The 22,785-nt window shown below is 39.0% G+C and overlaps 2 protein-coding genes across 3 annotated transcripts; one reads left to right on the top strand and one right to left on the bottom strand.

Annotated features, from left to right (window-relative positions):
* The first annotated feature begins 524 nt into the window (after positions 1–524).
* atrip (ATR interacting protein) lies at positions 525–15,710 on the top strand. Of its 2 annotated transcripts, none has more exons than XM_063473633.1 (18): positions 525–815; positions 1,201–1,538; positions 3,926–4,008; positions 4,421–4,591; positions 4,680–4,792; positions 5,842–5,978; positions 6,111–6,197; positions 6,989–7,094; positions 7,577–7,738; positions 8,850–9,117; positions 9,925–9,978; positions 10,104–10,270; positions 11,459–11,595; positions 11,914–12,005; positions 13,051–13,137; positions 13,221–13,299; positions 13,887–14,108; positions 15,315–15,710. In XM_063473633.1, the coding sequence occupies exons 2-18, from the start codon at positions 1,202–1,204 to the stop codon at positions 15,386–15,388; spliced, it is 2,376 nt and encodes a 791-aa protein (XP_063329703.1). In that variant the 5' UTR covers positions 525–815; position 1,201; the 3' UTR covers positions 15,389–15,710. The 2 variants fall into 2 exon arrangements, with proteins under 2 accessions (XP_063329703.1, XP_063329702.1); XM_063473632.1 differs by having other exon boundaries at positions 6,108–6,197; positions 15,315–15,708.
* Positions 15,711–16,313: 603 nt separating this feature from the next.
* trib3 (tribbles pseudokinase 3) lies at positions 16,314–22,582 on the bottom strand. Its single transcript, XM_063473634.1, has 4 exons — positions 22,031–22,582; positions 19,273–19,551; positions 18,787–19,079; positions 16,314–18,346 (listed from the first exon to the last, which is right to left on the bottom strand). The coding sequence occupies exons 2-4, from the start codon at positions 19,549–19,551 to the stop codon at positions 17,857–17,859; spliced, it is 1,062 nt and encodes a 353-aa protein (XP_063329704.1). The 5' UTR covers positions 22,031–22,582; the 3' UTR covers positions 16,314–17,856.
* Between the last annotated feature and the right edge of the window lie 203 nt (positions 22,583–22,785).

Consider the following 22,785-nt stretch of genomic DNA (forward strand, 5'->3'; position numbering starts at 1 on the left):
ACAAGGGCACCGTTTAATGAATTAAATTTCATTTTTCTTACTACACCCATGTTAATTTCAACTGGGGATGAAGAATATTGGTTTAATGTTATGTAGAGAAGGGTGAATAAGGCAGTGATATTGGACACAGGATTTTTTTTAATCACTATGTGGTTGCCATGCAACCACCAGACACTTCAAGAAGGTACTACACGTAAGAAATAGCCCAAATAGTCTCTGCCCCCGCCCCAATTCAGACGCGCGCGTGCACACACACACACACACGTGGGCGAAGAAAAAACATTCTGGGCTATATAATAAAGGTATTCCCCTTATTTCCAACCAGTGTTCTAAGGAAAGCTTCAGTCATGAGTTCACCCTTAACAAGATCAGTAACTATTATGCGTAGCTACTCCTTTAAGGATACCAATTTGCGCGTTTAGTATAGTTTGTCTCAAACGGGTACCTGTAAAAGACCCAGTTTAGGAATTCGGTGTCAATGATTGGCCGAACAGCGAAAGCAGTACTATGATTGGTCACGTTATCAGGCACACCGGAGCGGGATGAACGATATACTTCTGTCTTGTCAACTTTAGTTTGGTGTTGTTTATGTGCTGTTGTACCATATTATGCAGCATTTCACAGTTTAATTCATGGGCGTCGTGTAAAGGAGTTCTATTTAAGACACTCTCTATGTCTTTTTAATCAATAAATTCAAATATTGTTTTGACTGAATGAGGTTTTGTAGCTTAGCAGGCTAACTTCCCATTGGAAATCACGGCTAGTTTTTGCTAGCTTAGCTGACAGCAGCGACAGCCAGAGAAGCCAGAGGCAAGGTAACGCAGTAAAGTCAGAAGAAACTTGTACGTGTTCATGCATGTAGTTAAGCTAGGTTTGTTAAAATACGAAACATGCGTTTTTGGGTTGTTTTTATTTTTTTGCTTCAGTCATATTAGCCTGGGTTTTTTTTCAATTCCTGAACGTGACTTTGCTTAATAAGTTATTAGCTGATGCTGTACCTAACTAAGTTATTTCAGGGGTAGTCTTGAAGCGATTAAATGAATCAGTTTTTATTGCAAAGTACGGCTTTGATTAAAATAGTTATCTTCAGTTATACTAGTTATTCCTAAGAGACCCACACAGTCGCCTAGTCTTAGTGTTTGTGAATATGCATACATGAGAATTACTCACAAATGCTAATGATATGTTCCCCCCATGCAGCATGAACTGTCCCCCAACAAAGCGTCTCCGTGGCCTGAACAAGGATGTAGTGACAGCAGTGGCTTTTGATGACCCTTTTGGAGATGATGAATTCACCCAGGAAGTCTTAGATGAAATCGATGATATCGCCTCGCAAGCCATCACGTCGGCTTCGGAAGGTGTGGAGCCAGGGACAGGATCCAAAACGACTGAGCCAGCCCGCGGGTCATCCTGGTCATCCTCCTTTGGGCAGAACAAACCTGTGAACAAAACCACATCTAATCATAGCAGAGAAAATGCATTTTCTTTGAACAGTAGCCACAGAGAGAATGCGGGGATATCAAGTAGAGAACCATTGGGTGAGTATTTATTTTGTATTTTTTTTTAATCTACACTATTATTAACATTATTTATGTAAAAATATGCCCTTAATTAAACATCAGAGCATTATGTGTGTAAATTAAAGGAAGACAGGTGGAAAGGTGAAGGTGGGTGATTTTAAATAACTCGTGTCAGTCATTCAAAACAATGAAGGTGCACAAGAGAGGTGAAGTAGAGAGTGCAGGAAGGGTGGAGTGAGCGGACATGAGTTTCAGATGTGATATGTAACAGAAGGATCAGAACGGGAGTGAAATAGAAAGTTTACAAGATGGCAGGGTTTGGAAACTGATAAATAGACAGGAGATGCTAGAGGTGTCAGTGAAAGATGTTGAGGTTTTCATTGGGAGTGACAAAAATAGACAAGGTTGGAAATGAGTAAATCAGAGGTGCAGCTCAGGTGGAGTTGTTTGGAGACAAAGTTAGAGAGGCAAGGTTAACTAGGTTTGGATGTGTGCAGAGGAGGAAGTGTGGATATATTGGACAAAGAATGTTGAAGATGGGTCTTCCAGGCAGGGGAAATGAGAGAGACCACAGAGAAGTTTTGTGGATATAGTGAAGGAGGACGGGCATAGGGCTGGTGTAAAAGACGAGGATGCTAAGGATTGTTTGAGATGGAAGCAAATTATCTGTTAGGGTAAACTCTAAAGGAAGCAGCAAAGAGGACAAGAAGAATTATTAAACATTTAAATATGCTGTGGAATGTTAATTCCACCGGCAATTACATTCCAGTATGCTTAATTCCTTTTCATTATGTGCATTAATCATTGAATAGATTGGTTTTCGTCTTTCTAGTCTACCATTGATTTAAATGAATATTGCAAGCAAGAAAAACTATTTATGTAGCTCTCTGAAAAAAAAAATATGTAGCACTTTCATTGTAGAAGCAAAATGTGCTGCATAAAAAAAAGTCCATATTACAGTTTTGCAGCCACAAAACTATATGGAAAATGTAATTTGATACAATTTTGGTTAGTTCATAGATGGGCTTGAGCAAGTGAATAAATAAAATCTTTACAAATTGCACTCACCAACAAGGCAATAAAAACAGCAATAGATGAAAAAATAATAAGTTAAGCCTTTAAAACAAGTAGAAATAATAAATATGAATCATGGTAGCCTTGGGAATCTGATAAAACTCCCAAAGTAAAAGTAGAGCAAAAAGAAATTAATTGATAAGTAACTGGATTTCTGAAAGGCACTGCTAAACACATACTGATAATGGTGGCACACCATTATTAGGATTTTGTAGGTTATTGCAGTAGCATAAAGGTTATTATGTCTTCAGTAGTAGTAGTAGAAGACACCTGGAAAATAACCCAAGTGGTGGAGCTGGTTCATAGTTCATGAAGATGAAGATGTGCAGGATCTTTAAGAGCAAGCATTCAGATTTTAAAATCTGTTCTAAAATTACGTGGAAACCAGTGTAATAACTGTCCTACATGTGTTAAATGTCATATTTCATTCTTTTATCTAAAACTCAGGGAGCTGCCTTCAGGAGTAGCTGAAGCAAATTCAATTATTTTTTGATATTCATGCAAGCAGCACATTAAAGTACCTTTTCAGTGTCTTCCTTCTATAAAAAAAAAACCCTAACCTGTTGTAGTATTTCTTGAAATATCATAAAAACTAATTTCATATACGAGATGGAGAATGAATATATCACTGTCAGTGTTCAGAAAGCATTATGCTTATGTCTACACAGTTCCTGTGAGGGTAGTATTCTTTTTAAAGACAGTTATTTAACACGGTAAACCACATGCAATTTTATCTTCCCAGTCCAGAATTGAAAAGGTGTGAATTCCATCTCATCTGTTCCTGTTATTTTTTCTTTATCACGTTAAGAAAAGTGTTTTGGACCTTCATCTGGCACAGAATCTGCTCCTCTATGTAACCAAAAGCCAGTGGGCATTTGAAACGTGGGCACAGTTTATGGTGTTTTGTCCTTTCAGAGACAGCATTCACAAGTACAGTCGTGTGTATAGATAGACAAGATGATATAACAATAGATGACAAAATGTAATGTTTGCGAAGGAGTCAGGAGAACCATCAAAAACAGATGAATGGCTAAAAGTTGTAAATAAAACATTTGATATGGAGCTGCTAATTAATCCAATCAAGAGCTCAAATTGAGTAAAATCATCGATCTTTGCTTGTAAACAGGAAGATAAGAAAACAAAATATCTTCTCATGTGTTTCCTTACATTTTGAAAAAGACCTTTGAAAAAATTAGTGTAGCTAATCGGTTTGTATTTGAACGTTTTTGTAAAGTCCTTTAACATGCAAATGCAAAAATCATTATCAAAGTGTTAATACAGTTGATTTTTGTACTGAACACATTGATAAAGCTGTTGCTGTTGCTGTTCAGGTAACAGGCAGCAGCAGTTTGGGTCAGACAGAGAGGACTCCTATGGTCTCCTGGAGGCTCAGCATGCAGAGCTGAAGAGGAAGGTGAGGCTCTTTTAAAATGGAGACGTCCAAAAGTACAACATCCAAAAGTTCCTAATTTTTTTAAGAAAGTGGAGGCTGCAAATTTTCCTTCCTTCTTTTTTTTCCTCTCACGTAGCTTTAATATTTTGTGAAAATTATTATAGTATTTTGGCTTTATAATGTCTATACTCCTTAACAAACCTGAGACTCTATGTCATTTCTAGTTTCTCTCCATAACATGGAAGTATACAATAAAGCCTTGGTTCAAATTTGGATATCTGTACTAGAACGTTAGATGTATGTATCTATTTTCATCAGTACCTGAGCAAAGGAATAAATAAGAATTAAAGGTCTTTGTGACCAAATGTCTTACAAAGCAGGATTTCTACGTTTTTTGTTTATTTAGATAAGTGTGTTTTGTGTATGTTATTAGCTGAAGGAGGTGGAAGAGGAGATTGTGTTGAAGAGCGGGGAGATCCGGGTCCTGAGGGACTCTCTAAAAGCAGCTCAACAGGAGAAGGAGGCTCAGAGACAGAATCAGATCCTACTGGATACCCAGAGACAGAAAGAGTATAGTGAAAGGGAAAAGGAGCTTAACAGGAAGGTGAGGCTCTAAAAACACATAAGCATAGAGCATATGGTGCTTATGATCCTTTGGAATAATGTGACACTGGCATGTTTTCTGTGCGCAGGTTCAGTCTCTGCAGTCTGAACTGCAGTTTAAAGAAGCAGAGATCAATGAGATGAAGACCAAACTGCACACTTCAGACAAAAACAAAACAGCCTCTCCGCTGCCTAGGAACAGGTCAGCCATCCTCAACATTATCAGCAGAGCTGATAATCAAATACTTTGTTACTTAGGGGTTTAGATTGTCTTAACATTTTTAATCTTTTACTGTTTTATTTTTGTAAACATTTTGCAAAATTCTGTTTATTGCTGTCAGCTTTCTGCTTTTACTATTTTACTTTAAAGGGAGAGTTTAACATGAATAAATATGCCTTAGAATAATCCTTTACTTGTCCCACAAGGGGAAATCTGGTTGTAACAGCGGCAGAATAAAAGCACATATACAAACAGAACAGGACAGAACAGAAACATACACACACACACACACATATATATATATATATATATATGTATATATATATATATATATGTAGTATATATACACAGTAGTAGTTCTGTTGATTAGTGCAAATTACAGCGCTGATGTAAACATCTATGTTTGTTGGGAGCAGTTTTGGTTGTACAGTCTGACAGCTGCAGGGAGAAAGGACCTGCGGAAACGCTCCTTCATGCATCTAGGATGCAGCAGTCTGTCACTGAAGGAGCTCTACAGTTCAGCAACATTTACATGCATGGGGTGGGAGACTCTGTCCATCAGAGATGTTATTTTGGCCAGAGTCGTTCTGTCTACCACCACCTGCACTGGGTCCAGGGTGCTTCCTAGAACAGATTTAAGCCTTGCTGAACCAGGAATGTCAGCCTCAGCTTTTAACTCATAGGGATTACTTATACATACTCAGACTTCATTATTTACAACTTTGACTACAAAAAATGGGAAGCTGCCATTGTAAGAATGTATACCGTATATGACAGGAAAATGTGATAGGTAATAGCTTTGAATGTTTTAATGCCACATTTTATCATGTAGAGTCCAGATAACTGAGTCAATTCCACTTCAGTCAAGTTCTAATACAGCCAACAGAGTTAGAGGTCACAATTATTACTGTTTTAGATGGAAAAGTTTGCTGCGTTGACCCCTCAATTAACATGAATGACTCTAAATGTGGAAATGCCTATTATTTGCTCACCTCTAACTTGTTTTTTTCTCTTTTTCTTTCTCCCCACAGTCCTAAAATCCTGAATCATGGAAGCAGCAGCTCATCCTCTCCAATAGGAAATGGTTTCATCACCAAGGAGATGTTTGGAGCCCAGGTATCATCCAGAGTGACACCAGTGAAAACCCCGGTGAAGGCACGGAGAGATGGTGGGTTGTATGACAACGCTGATGTCATGAAAAATATAGGGGCAGTAGTAGGAGTAATATATTTACAAAGACAAAAATGATCTGCTCGTGGTTAAACTCTGCCTGTCTATATCTATGTATATGTTGCAGCAGAGAGAGGAGCATCCAGCAGCAAATCTAGTGATGTGTCTCGACCAGACCCCTTCCTGTCTGTCAGACCGTCTCATCTGCAGCACAGAGGTCAGTCCCCCTGCAGTGTGCCTTCAAAGGGTTCCTGAAAGATTTCATATTTTAAAGCTACCAGGAAATTTTAGGATTTTTAGAGATTTTACTGAACAGCTGAAAGAAATCTTAAACCTTCCTGACCTTACACAGTTGAGTTGTTTGTAGCTAGTTCTGTTTCCCACACACAGTCTGTCAGAAAATAGCCTGTACACCCTTATGCTACAGTCAGACTACACAATGTCTGCCTGATTGTGATCCAGCTCAGACAATGTATGTATCAGAATTTGAAATAGGTTACATGTAGGTTGTTTTATTTCATAAAGCATGACATAATACACAAAAGTGACCCTGCATCTGGGACATCTCATTACCATGTGATTTTTCTTGTACTGTGGAAGGTATAAATTTCTGTACCCTCCTAACAGTTCCTTCATTTCTGTGAGGTTCACCACCATCTATGCAGCATTCTGCCAGCTATTTGTTTTCTGATGCTCACTTGATGTAGGGTCATCAGAATATACACAGAATGGGTCAGAAACAGTAACAGCACACAGCTTCAATAAATGTTCCACCACATATGCAGACTGTTATCAGCTGCCGTCAACTATCAGAATCTGTAAAGGAACTGATGTAAACGTTTATTGGAATATGTTCAATTCTATTTTCTTTTATCTATATAGCGCCAAATCACAACAAGGGTTGCCTCAAGGCGCTTTACCTTACAATAATACAAAGATAAGAGAAAACCCCAACAATCACATGAGTGAGTATTAATCTGATTAAAATCTGTGTCATCCTCCAACCAGGTGGCATCCTTCTGGGGTTATTGCTGCAGCAGCCTCTTTCCCCCAGCAGCCTCGGGCTCTCTCATTTGCTGTCTATGAGTCTGACTGACATTCACCTGACATCCAGGTAAACACCTTGCACTTTAACCTTGACAGCCTGAGCAGTAACATGTAGTGTAATATGTATAAAGCAGTGCTGCAATAGTTGCTGGCAAAGTAGAAAGAAAGGTTTAACATTTGTGATGATAGAATAAATTTTAGGTAATAACAGCTTAAATGAAGTATCAATAAATTAATTTATCCAACTTTAGGAATAAACATATTGTGGGTTTCTTTTGTTGTTGATGTTGTTGTTTGTTGAAACTGAAACTGACTTCAACAAGCTACCAGACTTCAAATTTGGATGATCAGTCACCACATGCTGTTGCCAAGTCCTCAAAAACAGAACTTTTTCATACAATATACAAAACTTTATAGCATTGACTTTACTCTAATAGTGTTTCAAAAACAGCCGTAGCATTGGTTGTATCACTAGTCATACTTCTCAAAACTTAATGAAGTTGTAAGACTAACTGATGTGCTGATGTTGTGTGTTGTTTATGTGTTCAGTCGGCTGTCAGCAGGTTTTCTGCTCAACTCTGATGCTGCAGCTGGTGTCAGTGGAGGTGGAGCTCCCAGAGCTGCTCTTAATCCTGTCCAAAGTCTGGCTGTAACTGGACTCAACATGCTGAGTCAGAGCCAACCGGCATCTGCAGCCAGCAGCAAAAACAGGTAGGATGACTGACCCCGATGCCGTTCAGTTGAAACAATAAAAAGTCTCTCTTTGCAAAGTGCAGAAGAACAGCATACACTTTCTGATCTATAGACAGCAGAGTCCTCTTGTGGATAAACGGTGTAAAAGCAGATTAAATGGTCTAATGTAATATGCTGAATATTCTCCCAATACCATACATGAATTCTGTCCTTGGATCTGAAGGATCTCTGTATACAGATTACTTTGATATTTTTTGAGCACATCAAGACAGTGTTTCATTTTTTGAATTAAATTTGATCGGTGTTTTTCAAGATATGTGGTGAAATACCTGATACTTTTATTCATTATTGCTTTAAAATATTTTATGGAATCTATATAAAAATGCAGACAAAGATATAAACAGGAAATGGCAGTTTCCAAAGTCGGTGAGTTGAGGCAGATCACTTCTGCAGTGTAATTGTCCATTTACATTGCTAACATTTTAACTTCTCGGTGTAAAAATGCATTTTTATTAACTACTAACAATTTTTTAAAAAGCAATAAAAGCTACATATAGTTATAGGCCAGCTAAATATTTAGCATTTTAGTCCTGGTGGTTATGTTAACTTATTTTGTCATTGGTGAGAAACTTTGTGGGCATTGCTACAAGGGCCATACATGAGTGTTATATTGTTTTTATAATTGGTTTTAAAGCACCAGTATAATTAAAAAAAAATTATTTTCACAGAAGTGGAGTTTGCATGTTTTCCCCGTGTTTGCGTGGTTTCTCCCTGGGTACTCCGGCTTCCTTCCACAGTCCGAAGACTTGCAGTTAGTGTGGTTGGGTTAATTGGTGATTCTAAATTGCCCATAGGTGTAAATGTGGGTGTGAATGGTTGTCTGTCTCTATGTGTTAGCCCTGCAATAGACAGGTGACCTGTCCAGGGTGTACCCCGCCACTCGCCCTGTGACAGCTGAGATAGACTCCAGCCCCCCGCTTCCCTCATAAAGGGCAGATTCATTTTTGAGGATGAATGGTTTAAGTCAGAACGAGAAAAATATCTTCATGGAAAATAATCCACTGGTTGTAGGTTAAAAGATTTGGATAGAAAAATCTAAAAAAAAAAAAAAAATTGTGTCTGTAAATAGGTCGTGTCCTGGAGGTGTCCTCCTCCTCTCTCTGTTGGACCTTCACCTGTCTCAGCTATGCCAGTCTTTGGACTCGCTCCGCTCCTCCTCCGCTAGCAGCAGTGGTTTAGACTCTTCAGCTGCCAATACACTTCCAGCAGGCCGCACTGCTGCAGATTCTGCTGGGCAGGGAAAACTGGAGGAGGCTCGTTTATGTGGGTTTAATGTGGAGGACGTTGGCCTAGCTGCTCTGAGGCTCCTTTGTCTCCTGCTGGTCCACAGTGATGAGGTGATGACACAAGAACAACACTATAGTAACAATGTGTAATGGTGGCTCAAATATACAAATTGCAAACCGCATGGTGAAGCTCGGGAGTTTTTTCCTGATCTTCTTCACAGCTCCATATTGTTTTTCACAGCAGTAGCTTTGCATAATTCAGATTTCTAAATACTATTTATTAGTCTAAAACAGCATCATGCCTTGGCTTCATTGGATATTTTTTTGGTTGAAAGATTAATCAGATTTTAGCACTCACTAATTAACGGCTTATTAATTAATTACCATTAGGTACCCTGCCTTTTGCCCTATGGCAATGGCATGGATAATTAGTGATCTTGTTATTGACCTTATTGACATCATACTCAAATCAGTTCAGTTTTATTTATATAGCGCCAAATCGCAACAACAGCACCTCAAGGCACTTTATATATTGTAAGGTAAATACCCTACAATAATATAAAGAAAACATCTGCATTATTTTACATGAATCCAACAATATGAGAAAACAGAAGAGTGGAAAAAACCTCCAGAACCTGAGTATTTAGAGCTGTCTGAAGCCTGAACTTTGGGGTCACAGGAGTTACATCTACATATGTTGACATTTTAATTTGAAACTTTGTCCTTGTTTAATATGAGCATGAACTATATGCATTACTGTGACATTATGTGCATAACAGAACAATACCAGAAAAATACTTAAGTTTCAGACGACTGCTGCAAAAAAAAAACATAGCACACCTTTATCAGTAAAGTGTTATCCAAATGAATTGTAATGCTGTTCAGTTGTGCAGTACTGACATTTTGCGTGGTCCTCAGGTGGTGGAGGCTGTGTTGTCAAAGGAGAGTCAGAGCAGAGCCATCGACCATAAGGTACTGAGGGAATTACTATTCACTTTGTTGTGCTATATTAAACATTATTAACTTTCCCTCGTTGTCTTAACCAGAACAGAGAATAAGATTTATATGATGTAATTTCATCCTCGCTCTTGTTTTAGGCGGATGGAGTGGACCTCTGCTCTCAGAACACTTTGTTACAGTCACTGCTGCGGTTGTGTGATCCGTGGCCCGGTGGAAGCAGCCCACAGAGGGAGGCGATTTCCCTCAATGCCATGAAGACTCTGTGTGTCTTAATTGAGAGAACACCAGACAAACATGTTGACAGGTACACAAAATGTTAAATGAAATCTGATGGAGATCTTATTCTGTGGCAACACATTTGTTTAGTATAGTTTAGCAATATGGAAACCAAAAGACTTGGCGAATAAGAATGTAAGCAATTCATTAAATAATATAATATTAAAAAGTAATGTGGAAGTGGAACTTCGCCTGTTACTTACTTGGTATAGACATGCGCAGATCCCACGGCGGGTGCTTTTGTCTTTTGGAGGACCTCTTCGTGATTTTGAGGAAAACATAAAGAGAAAAAGAAACAAAGAAAAAATTATGTTTGCTTATGTTTCTCAAGTTTGTCAGTACTGCAAAGAAGAGAGAAAGTGACCAGAAACTCAATTTTAATGCTTGATATTAATGGGTTCTTCTAATTATTGTGCAAAATCTGCAGGATCATACATACACATGAATATAATACAACTGCAGTTGCGTGGAATACTGCTGCAGGCAGAGGAGTGATGAGCGATAGGGTTGTTTGAATTTCCACTAACTCACAGTACTTGCGTAACATCTTAGTGTAAACTACCTGCAGTGATTCATGGTCAGTGTGGTCATCTTACTAAAAGTAGAAATGTGATGAAATGTAAATATAAACTTCATTACCATCAGTTGTAGACGTTTCTGGAAAATGGTGAAACTCATACCACAGTTATTCTGCACAGGGGCCAGCTTTTAAACTGGAAAACTCCAGATGGTGTCAGGAATTTCATTTTCCTTTTATCATTTCATACCAAGTCGGAAATCACAACAACTCATTCAAGACCTGGATGAAGGTGCTGGAAAGTAATGATGATAATTATTCAGCATAAAAAAATCATTAAATGCGTTTCTTGACAACATGACTCCTGACAGTTTCAACAATGTGAATTTTACTGGTAATATCAGTTTTTCATTGTGATATTAACCTAAAAAATCCTGTCTGTGAAACATCCTAACGAACAGGGGTCCAAGAGTCCAAAATTATAGTTTAATCAAAAAGAGATTCAGAGCTGCAATTTTTAGATTATGTTTGTTTTCTATAGTTTATTAATTTTATGTGAAAGATGCTTATGATGAATTTCTTCATTTTTAGATGTGCGTAACCATGTTCAAGATTTTTATATAGGCCTCAATATATGTGTAAACCTAGATATGTATGAATCTCTGTTAGTCATGTGTGCATCATTCCTCCCTGTCACAGGTTAGAGTGTGTGATGCCGGTGGTGTGTACGTGTGTGTCAGTGGACAGCAGGTTCCAGACAGTTTCACAGTGTGTGTCCATCCTCACATCGATGTCTGACCACGAAGCACTGGCGAAGCAGCTATGCTCTCAGCATGGTGAGGCTCCACCCTCTGCAATACTTTACCTTGTCTGAAGTTTAATATAATTTATATGCTCGACCAAAGTCCTACAAGAAGCAAGTCTCAGAACTATTTATTTATATCTACAAATGCAGGCCATTTACCATATCTAAGTGAATCCTTCCATAGATTTCAGTGCCATGTTTCCACCTCTTATGTTTCTGATGATGACATTTTATTGTGTGCTGTTATGCTTTTATGTATCTTTATTTCAGCTCAAAAAATCACAAAGTTATTGAAGTTTCTGTATGAAGCAGAATTAATCAATTGCAGTTTTTATTCTTTTTCTTTTAGATCCCTGTGTTTTCTTGAAGTTGTTTCATTTCATCAGGACAAGACCAGACAACCACACAGCACACACAAACTGGATTCAGCTAGACCTTCAGGTAGTGCACACACACTGTAAAGGTGTACTGACTTGTACAGTATTCTGTTTAATGTGTGTCAGCTGCATCTGAAGCCAGGATTTCTGTGTGCTCTGAATATCCAAACTGGGAAGAAGAAAAATCCTTTTTGTCTTAGTCTGGGCTCCTCTATCTCTCTCCAACAAGTCTGTGTCTTTGTAGTCTAAACTCTCTGAATCAGATATAATATACATATATATATATATATATATATATATATTTAAACTATAAGTGGTAGCCATGCTTTGATCCACATGTTCAGACAGGCTCTTGTCTAAGAATGCTAATGTTATGAAAGGTTACACAAGTAGTTGTGTTAAGGATCTTAACCTTCACATGTTTTCTTTACTTTTTTATAACAGTCCTAGAAAATGTAACAAATGTGAGTCTCCTGTTCAGAGAAATGTGGAAAATATTTTAGATATTCAGTTGCTTCCTTCAGCTAAGAACAAACTGTAAGATGTCTGTAGTTGTTGGCAGCTGAAATGATGATCAGGCCAGATGAAGTTAGAATGGGAGGATGAGAATATACAGGCCACGCAAAGCCCCGGAGTTTAAAATACACCCTGAATCATACTTCTTAAAAAAGTCATCAAAATGTATATGACAAAATATTGGTCACTAATTATTTCATGGTTTATTTGAAATTTAGTGTTTAAACCCTAAAGATGCATTCATTTTAAACCCCCACCCCCAAAAAAAAAACGCCAATGTGCTCATCCTCTTTGTTCTCTGTAAGTGTTTATCCTCTTTGCATCGTGTTTCTTTCTTTTGCACTTTACATTTGCACAATACATTTCTCCCAAAGTGCTTCGTTGATTTTTTTATTTAATTGATATTACTAATTATCAATTGCATTGATTTAAACAATCGTTTCCATCTACTAGTTTTTAACTCTAAGCACTGCATTTAATAAACTGTTTAATCGTTCTGGAAATGCTGTTATTGTGAACAGATGAACTGCTTTTATTTGAAAATTTACGATATGTCTGCGTTAATAATCAGTGGGGTTTTTTGTGTGTGTCAGGTGGTTCGTTTGTTGAGCAGACTGATGACTCAGAGATCAGAGAGCTGGGCTACCAACCAGCGGAGCAGCTGTCAGTGCTATACTGAGGTAACTGTCTGAAACGATGTTATGTCCCCGTGCAGAGTGACAAGTGTTGCATCTTTATGCATTTGTGTTTGATTCCTTCACAGCTGGTTCAGACAGCAGTGATTGTTTTCCATCGTCAGTGGTTAGATCTGCGTGGTTCTCAGGAGCAAACAGACCCAACAGGTTGGTCATATTTCAGGTTGAAAGCATGAAATGTCAGTAACACAATGGTCTGCAAGGTTATTATAGTTAAAAAATATTATAAAATAATATGTAAAAAAATATATATTTTAATTAACTGAAGTAAACGAGACCTTGGAAAAATTTAAAGCTAAGGATAGCAGGTTTGGAACTTGGAAAACTAAATGAAATAAAATAAAAATATAAAGGAAATATCCTTAGTTTTAGTATTTGTTTGATAAAATTTGAAACTCTGGATGTCTATAAGAATCGAGTCAACTGCTTTGGAAAGGTTTTTATTGTAATACTTGCATTTATTTTGAAATCTTGCCTCTGATCTATGCCCTACTTACCAAATTAATAAAAAAGACTAAAACGAACACTGAAACTAATAAAAAACTAAGCATTTCAAACAATAAAAATAAAACTGAAATAAGAAAATCCACTCTTTAAATGAACTAAAACTAAACTGAATCAACTGAAAATCAAAATGACAATAAAAATAATACCCAATAATAAATACAAAACTATAATAATTCTGACAGTCTGTCTCTAAAAACACGGTTTCTTTGCATTGCTTCTTGTTCCAGGGCTTGCCTCAGCTCTGCAGCCATGCTGTAGCTCCTCTTTGCCATGGTGGCACAGCTCAGCGGCATCTCTGCTCAGAGAGTGTGTGCTGCTGTTGCATTGGTTGCTTCTGCATCATGGCAGCTTCTCCGAGAGCTGCAGGCCGCTGCTGCACATGTACGACCAGGTGATCCCTGCTGTACGAGACACACTGAGGAAGATCCCAGATCTGACCGAGAGCGAGGGTACGGACCCACAGAAACACGCACACTGAATCTAAGCCTTGAATTAATCTTTTAAACTATTTAGGAAGGTTTAATGTGATGTTAAAGTTCCACTATAACTGTTTACACCTGAATACACCAACTCAAACATAGCTGAATTTTGTATGAAGAGCTTTGGCTCTCCTTTCTCTTAACCTCTAAGAGCATGATGAGTTTTTCCTCACACACCCCCTCCTGGGTATGACTAATTACCACCTCGGCTGAATCTTACATGTATCACACAGATAATTTTAGCTGTTAGATAACAAGATGTCTGTCTTCAGTTGTGTGATGAGGCATCTCTGGTAGTACGTGTTGTCAAACCATTTTTATACTAGAATTCCACCTGATGATCTGTGATTATTCTGGTATTAAACTTGAGGTTTGGGGTGCTTCTGGATTTCACCTGGTAGAGCATGTGCTCCATAAATTTAACTCTGAAATCCTTAGTGCAGCACTCCTATATTCAACTGCCCCCACGCTATTCACTGCATGTCATTCCGCCTCTCTCTCCCACCTTCCGTTATTCCTGTATTATATCAAAAAAGCCAGAAATAAAACTTAAGGAAAGAAACAGTACCTTCTGTCCAGCAACATTTTTCACCTCCTGTTGATGCAGCTGCTGGGTGCTCACAGGTCACATCATATATTTAATATCTCCCGCAAGTTGTGGGTCTTCCCTGGGGTCTCCTCATAGCTAAACATGCCCAGATAACATCCAAAGGCAGGTTCTGGGGGGGCATCCTGATGAGATCTCCGAACCTAAACGGCTTTTTATTTCTTCAACAGTATTTAAATCCAGCTGTATGTACCAGGATCACTGGATATTTAAATGTAACATTAGTATTGCTGTAGTGCAAAACGAAAAGAAAGAAAAGAAAAGAAAAGAAATACTCATCAGCCCAACATGACAGGATGGCTTTCTGTTTTTTTTTTTCTCCATATTTAATGCATGATGCAGCTTTATGGGTCTGCTTCTCTTTGTTGTCTGACTTCCACGTCAGAGCTACTTAATGTGCATTGCTCATAATAAAACATAATCATGTCTGAATGTCATTAATATTATCAATTTGACCATTTTAGTATGACTGCTAGCTACATCATCCAGTATTTACACCTTACCCGATTGCTCTTGTGTTCTCATACGTTAAAACTGTCACATTTTTTGCCATCTTTCACATCTTGTAGAGTTGGCATTGGACGAGATCTGCCGCTCAGAGGGGGATGAAGCTGATGACATGGACACTGACACCGGCTCCTAATTGGCTGCTCCCACTGACCTCTTGATTTAGTGACGCATGCCGACATGAGGGACAGTTTACTGACTGCTGATGCAATATGTTTTAGACTGGAACAAGAAGAGAGCTGTCTGTGTTTCTTATCAGACTTCTAAGTGAAGTGAAGGTTTCACAGAAATGGAATAGAGGTGAGTCAGAGGTCTGACTGAAGTAATGAACACAGAGTGATTACTCTGCTTTCAGATGGGATTTCATAATAAAACATGAAGGTGAGGGGGGAAAAATCTCCTGTCAGTATTTATGTTTACTTGTAATCTTTCTTTTCTTTCTCTTCTCCTACTTTCTTTGTTAAAGTCAAGGCTACTCTTTTATTTGTCTGTGCTTTCAACTTTTGTTTTTTGTGAGGTACACTGACTAATATGTAGTTGGGTATTGCCCCACAACTATCAAATATCAGTACAACTACTGATATTTTTTAAAAAGGGTGGAATTTCTTAACTGCTTTATAATTTATAATACTATGAAACCGTTCCAGTTATACTCAGACTACTCTTACTGCAACTCTCCAGTTCTTTATTACTCTGCACCACTTTTGGAAATTTCATCAGTTTTTCCCAAGACCATCTCTGAATATGGAGCTACCCTAAACTTTGCACTTGCACAGACAGATCAACAGACCTTGTCTCTCTTTCTAGCACCTCTAAGGGCCATTCACTTGTTTGCACAGTTATATACAAACATGTATTATTTTTATTATTATGTTTAAAAATTAAGGGTGTAAAACTGAAAGCCAGTGATACCAAAATGCTGGTACAGGTACACTGCAGCTCAAACTTGAAAAAATGTTGTCTTAAGATAATACTGGGATTGCATGTACGTGTAAAAGAGACCATATGCATGCAGGCTCAGAAGTTTATTTAATTAAAATTCAACAAAAAAACCTTTGACACCAAAACATTTTTCAAAACCTTTATTTTTTTTTCTTTTCATCTGTAATTTGGACCAGAATCATACAGCATACCAGGAAGCAGCTTATTGTCTGAATTGAGGTTTGTTTGTAATTATTATCCTCCTCAATGGACACACAAGACCAGTAAGTGAGGATTAATCGTATTCCATTATCTCAAGATCATCACTTCATTATTTTCTTAATAAGTTAACAAATGTTGCTTCTCCTTTATCCTCAGTTATTCCCAAATTAAACTGCTCAGTGACATTGTGAGAGGATAAGATGTGTCCCAGAATAAACACAGTTGTTATTCATTCACAAATAAATGTCAAGGATGAGAAAACAGTTTATAAGTTTGTATCAAAATATAAATAATTTGTGGAGATTATTATGAGATAGGTTTTTTTTATAAGTCCACAAAAAACAGATTATATTAAATTACCCAATGAAGTTTTGATCTTAAGGTCTGCTAAGGTCTGAAAAATATTTTATCAACCATGGCTGCTCTCTGCTTATGTAAAAATGGATGAGAACACTGATAGCTGAAGCTGTATTCCTTTTCAATGCCATTTTTATATTTAAAAAAATTATAATCTGGTTCCTAATGTTTTTCAGAAAGATGTGTTTGATCTTTCTCACAATCACAGAAGGAAATCAGCATTGTAAACACTGAAAGAAAAAAGCTATGTCCCATTTTAAGCTCCACCTCCTTTTGAGTCCAGTTTTAAATATAAAGGTGCGTTCAGGGCAATTCTCAACACACTCAAGTACATTTTTTTTTGCCCTTAAAGGGGACCTATTATGCCTTATTGTTATATATATAAATATAATGCTAAACCTTTAACATTTTTAAATAACAAGGTTAACATATGTATACGTAACCTTCCTTTAAACACTATTTTAACAATTTATTGCAGTACTTGGCTCTATGTGATGTCAGTGAGGCCAAGTATGCCTAATATACAGCTTTGATAGCACTGAGCACAGAAGCCACACCCATCTGCTGTTCAAACCTTCAGTTTATGAGGGGCAGTCTAGTAGATGAAAGTTGCTTAATCATATTGCTCAAGTACATGTTAGTTGGGCAGACTGGGATGTAGGATATTCTCCACTGCACTTGTTGAGGATGTGCACCTGAACACACCATTAGTTCTCATTTGTGTCCGTTATTGCTGGAACAAGTGACTGCTGGGAGTCCACTGTAAGGAAAATTTGAGAAAGAAAACCACCTTTGGAGGCCCTGCCACCTAAAAGAAGCGGGGCTTGAACTGAGACACAGGTAGAGAAAGAAGGCACATAAGGGTCAAGTAATCCAGGATTAGACTGTCTCTGTAGTGCGGCTGTGCTTTTAATGTGTCTATATCTGTGAAGACCTCTTTGGAGTTTTGACTGTGAGGTGTGATGACGGAGCCACACATCTCGAAGACGCTGTTTTTAGAGTCCAGATTAGGTTTTACACCTGAAGTGTGAATCAGGTTTAGGCTGCAGGCTGCAGGGATTCATTATAGCAGTGCAGGTCCTCACAAGGAGATAGAGATGTCTTTTAATTGGTCTCAGTCCATATTGGCACCACTTGGTCACTGTCCTCTTGTTTATTCTGTAGTGTTGTGTGGGAGCTGTGATGCATCTTGTGCATGTTGCTGTGTGGCATGCGAGGTTTGGTAAGCCACGGGTGCATCGGCAGCTCAGATGCCGTCAGTCTCTCAGTGGGAGATTTCCTTAGCATGCAGCCAATCAGACACTTGGCCTCTGGCGACATCCAATCGGGCAGGCTAAATGCTCCACGGCGTATCTTAGCAAACAGCGCAGCAGGCTGCGTGTCCTGAAAAGGGTATCGGCCAATCAGCATTGTGTACAGAGACACGCCCAGGCTCCAGATGTCTGCGGCACGGCCTGAGTACGACCCATTCCCATTGGTCAGGAGCTCAGGGCCAACGTAGGCAGGACAGCCATGTCTGTCTGTTAGAGAGTCATCGTCGTTGTTACCATGCAGGAGCACGCAGTCATCGAGTCCGAGTAGTGCCAGACGAGTCCTGGGAAAAGAAAAAGAAAATACTAGTCAGACAGAAGTTTATCAGCAGCAGTATTTGTAGTATTTATACAGTCTTGGCCAAGACTGTAAGATACAGTAAAAGTACTAATAGAGGTACTTTTTTTCTCCCCATATGCCTCCTTCATGCTAGTAAGATCAATATAGCGATATTTATACTTGTCCATTTGTTGGGAGTAGTATGCATTCTTTTAGACTCCCTCAAAATGGACCTTTGTGACTACAAATGTAAGCGTGAATGGACTGCATCCATTTATGATATGCCTCGTGAATGTATTTCGTAACCACAAGAGTCTCCCCCTGCAGGCCATTAAAGTTAATATTTCACAGCACTTCCACCTGGGCCCTACATCTGTCTTTTACAGTCTCAGGTATTACTGCTGTAATAGTGCTATTACCAAAGCACCAGTCTCGGAGTCTCACCTGTATTTGTCGATGAAGACGAATCTGCGGAGCTTCAGGTCTCTCAGAACGACTCCGTGGTTATGACAGTGCATGACAGCATTCAGCATCTGGGCAAACAAAAGCCCCGCCTCCTCCTCGTTCAGGCGTTTCCTGTTGCGCACATACGCATGCATGTCACCGTGGTGACCAGGCAGGAAGACATACACCTTCTGTTGGCCAATTACAACGTCCTGCAGAGCGCAGATGTTTTCATGTTTACCAATCCGGTCATAGGCCGCCAGCCGCTCCTGGTATCCACGCAGTGGGAGCACCTGTGGGAAAAAAGGAGTGACTGTCATGGGTAACGTAGTATGATGTACAATACAGTCACTACTTTCACAAGTGTTTTACAGTAATCTCTTCCTAATATTATCATTAGCACTATTTCTGAAGTATCGACAGTACAGTTTTTAACATGTATTCAATTCTTATTAAAAGTAACAGTGACATTTTTCTGAGTGTTACCTGACAGGTGTACTGCTGCTGTGTGTGCACATGCACAGCCCTGTAGGTCTCTTCCCTCTCACACCGTTCAAAGAGGAAATATGACCCAACTCTTGATGAGGACTGGCTCGAGTTGGATGTGGGGGCGGGGCTTGTGGGTCTCAGGCAGGGTGATATCCCAGTAGAGGTAGGGGGTGGAGCAAGACGGGCTCGTTTACATTTCAGTGAATCGCCTTGAGGCTCATCCAGAAGCCTCTTAAGACACAGCTGAGATCTGGTTGTAGACATGCTGGCGCTCATCTGTGATTGGAGACATCATCAGGTTAATGTACACTTCCATGTAATATGCTGCAGCAAGTACAGTCCCAAACTATCCCAATTGAACACAGCCAATATTTCAATGAATAAAGCCGACACATCTAGAAGTAATACCTGTGAGCCAGAAAGCCAGGATTCAGAGTGCTCCAAACCCTCGCTTTCTGACAGTGGGATTTTCTGAGATTCTAGTAATTTATTAGTCTCTTACTTAGCACTAATAGCGGGCGTGTGTATCTGTGCATTGCACCTTTATAAATGCATTTTGTGATTATATGGTCAGTATGATTGTTTAAAAGGTAAAGGTAAAAAGGAGTCTCAATTTATGCAGCATTAAAAAGATCTTAAAAAATGCAGAAATCCTTAATCCTAAACAGTTAGTACAAAGAGGATCACCCTATCGTTAATGATTAATGTTTCATTCAATGTTTGGTAATTTGCTGGCTGTTTAATTTTAGAGGCCGTGACCGCACTGCAGCGCCCTCTGCAGGTGACACTCTGACTTGGCCCCTTCTGTCCGCTGAACACTTGTCAGTAACACTTTCACATACAGTAAGAGAAGTTATATTTGTATCATATCTCTCCGTGTTCTGCGTCTCCGCTGCTCACATGTTACACAGTCGGTGTGTCTATAGGCTTCATGATGCAACTTCCTGTAAGCTGATGGGTGCTTCAGCTTTCAGATAGTTGCATCAGAGCACAACAGTTTATAGTTTAAACAGGCTTTAAATACAGTCAACAATTACACACACACATGCAAGAGAGAGTGTGTGTGTGTGAGTGAGACTTATGTAAAGTTTTTTTAGAGCCTGTGGTCGCTGTGGTAACGCTATGTTGCCTGCTGTGGGGCAATGCTGCTTTCACTCTGCTGAAACACCCTGAGTCACAGCAGCAACGTCATCCACCCCCAAATACACAAACACTGAATCTATGATGAATGATTTCTCCATGACGTTCTGTTCAGCTCATAATCAGAAATCCGGTTCTTAAAAATAATCTAAAAGAAAACGTTTGTGGGGTGTGTAACAGTGTGTGCTGAAATGTAGTGGCACTCGGCATTTTGTTAATGATGCCCGTTTCTTTTGTTTATTCTTCATATTCAAATACAAGTGAACATTTGCTGGAAGAGTTTAGATATCTCAGCAAAATTACAGCAGTTATTAAATAGACTAACAGAATAAACTTTTGACTTTTATTTTAATTTTCAAACTGAGAGGGGCTAGAGCTCGTAGGAAACTGGAGTTTACACAACATTTATTTTATTTTTTTAATCTTAATTACAATCCAACTTTATCATCTAAAAATGTAAGGCAGATCTGTGGCAAGGCTGAGTTTAAGTAAATGCAGTTATCAAAAATCCCACTGGTATTTGTTACAGGTTCCTTACTTCTGTAGTTTAATCTCGGCTTTTCATGTGTATTCCTGTTTCTGAGTTTGTTTAAGTCTTTAACGTAGCCTCACTTATGATTTTTACTCTTATCTCTATCTGAATGATGAGTCAGAACTGCTGTTTTGACCATCCACAAATGTACTTTAAAGGTAAAAGGGGATGAAGCAGTTTTCACCACTGAACCTTTTGAACCGCACGGGAACAGTGTGGCACTGTAGTGTTTGTTTGGTTTTTTAACTTGGTCAGAAACTCAGCTATGCAGCAGATATACTCAACAGTCACTCCAATAAAATCCCAATTTTGGGGCATTTTTGCTTAAATAACTTGATCAAATGAAAATCTGATTTGTAGAATTTACTTTTACTTTTTACAGAGCTTTTCAGCTATTCTCTTCTTCCTATTCTCATAATTTATTTGATGCCGTATTTTGCTGTTGAGTCTACTGTGTCATTCTGGGAGGTTTTTAATGCATCTGTCTGTTTATGATTGATGTTCACACTGCACACTCAGACTGCTACAATCCAGTCAGTTTGTAACATGCATTTAAACGTAAATCATTCAAGGTCCTAACTTTTCATAAAACGTACAGCTTCAGTTTTCATCAGCTCAGATCTGCAGGCCTGAAAATATGGGTGAAGCTGTCTAAAAGTTCAATTTCAGGTTTTACTCCGTCGTGGAAACGAGAGCGCAAAACCCAAATGATGATGAGCACGTCATACCTGGAAACAAAGCGAAACTCCAGCTCGATTTTCTCAAGCAACTACTTTAAAGTTTAGGAATGATCTTTGCTGTTTTTATTGTTCATATTTCATAGGAAAGCGCTTTTTCTCTGCCTCATACACCTGCATTATCGTTTTATAAACTGACAATGCACGAAGCTTAGTGAAATACACGTGAATATGACGTAATATATATGTTTAAGCCATTCTGCATAATGAGTACTTCAAGTGCACTTCACAGATAATACTTTTGCATTTTATAAGTAACAGTTTGAATGTTATTTACATGTGTCTGTACAGGTGCATTCATTTATGGTTTGATTAGTTTTATTAAGTAGCCAGGTTGGTTTTTTACCTTGAGGCAGACTGGTCCGGACTGCAGGTCAACAGGAAGCCAGTAGATTTAGTAGAAATCCAGTAGAGTCGGTGTTGAGGTGCTGGCTTCTGTCTGTCTGTGCAGCAGAAATCGGTGTAGACATAAAAACAACTGGGACCAGCAGCCGCGACACTGGGAGAACTGGTGGTGACGTCTTTGTTTGCTTCTTATTGTCTCGGTTGCGCAACCTGTCGTCCGTCAGCTGGCGGTTTCTGAGCGACTTCTTTGGTTTCAATGAAAAAGCAGCAGAAAGAAAGAAAATCGGCAAAACTTATGCGTGAAAAAGAAATAGAGAAGAGAAACTTCTGAGTTCTCCTCTGTGTGAATATCCGGAGATAAAGTGAACAAAGCGAGATCAGAGCGAGTCCTCGGGTCCTCCTGTCTGTCCGTTTATCCGTCTATCTGCGGGTCTCATTAAAATGGCCCCGGTCCGGATAAGAGTCCCTGCGGTCTCCACGGATCCTGCTGCCGTTCAGAACTTTCAGCCGGACTGCTGAGCGGACTCAGAGTGACTTCGGCTCTGTTTGGTTTCGATATTTCCTCCCCCAGTGTCGTCATCTAGCGGGGGCGGGGTTTCGATGTTGCAATCCTGTGTCGAGCAGTCGTCAGAAAATAGAGGGTTGGAATAGCAGAGCGGTGACTAATTAAAGGAAAGACCTCGACAAAGTTTGACCCATTAGAGCAGCTAAATCAGATCCCAACAAACTAAAGGTGGGGAAATGTTTTTGAGTAGT

This window comes from Pelmatolapia mariae, linkage group LG5, assembly GCF_036321145.2.
Source record: "Pelmatolapia mariae isolate MD_Pm_ZW linkage group LG5, Pm_UMD_F_2, whole genome shotgun sequence".
Lineage (NCBI taxonomy): Eukaryota > Metazoa > Chordata > Actinopteri > Cichliformes > Cichlidae > Pelmatolapia > Pelmatolapia mariae.

What these genes read in the sequence shown, in the direction of transcription:
- atrip (XM_063473632.1), top strand. Translation starts at nt 1,202, where the DNA reads ATGAACTGTCCCCCAACAAAGCGTCTCCGTGGCCTGAACAAGGATGTA. An exon ending in TCTCCGCTGCCTAGGAACAG is followed by an intron (nt 4,793 to 5,841) that starts GTCAGCCATCCT and finishes TTCTCCCCACAG; the next exon opens with TCCTAAAATCCTGAATCATG. An exon ending in GACATTCACCTGACATCCAG is followed by an intron (nt 7,095 to 7,576) that starts GTAAACACCTTG and finishes TTATGTGTTCAG; the next exon opens with TCGGCTGTCAGCAGGTTTTC.
- trib3 (XM_063473634.1), bottom strand. Translation starts at nt 19,551, where the DNA reads ATGAGCGCCAGCATGTCTACAACCAGATCTCAGCTGTGTCTTAAGAGG. An exon ending in AGCAGCAGTACACCTGTCAG is followed by an intron (nt 19,080 to 19,272) that starts GTAACACTCAGA and finishes TTTTTCCCACAG; the next exon opens with GTGCTCCCACTGCGTGGATA. An exon ending in GTCTTCATCGACAAATACAG is followed by an intron (nt 18,347 to 18,786) that starts GTGAGACTCCGA and finishes TTCTTTTCCCAG; the next exon opens with GACTCGTCTGGCACTACTCG.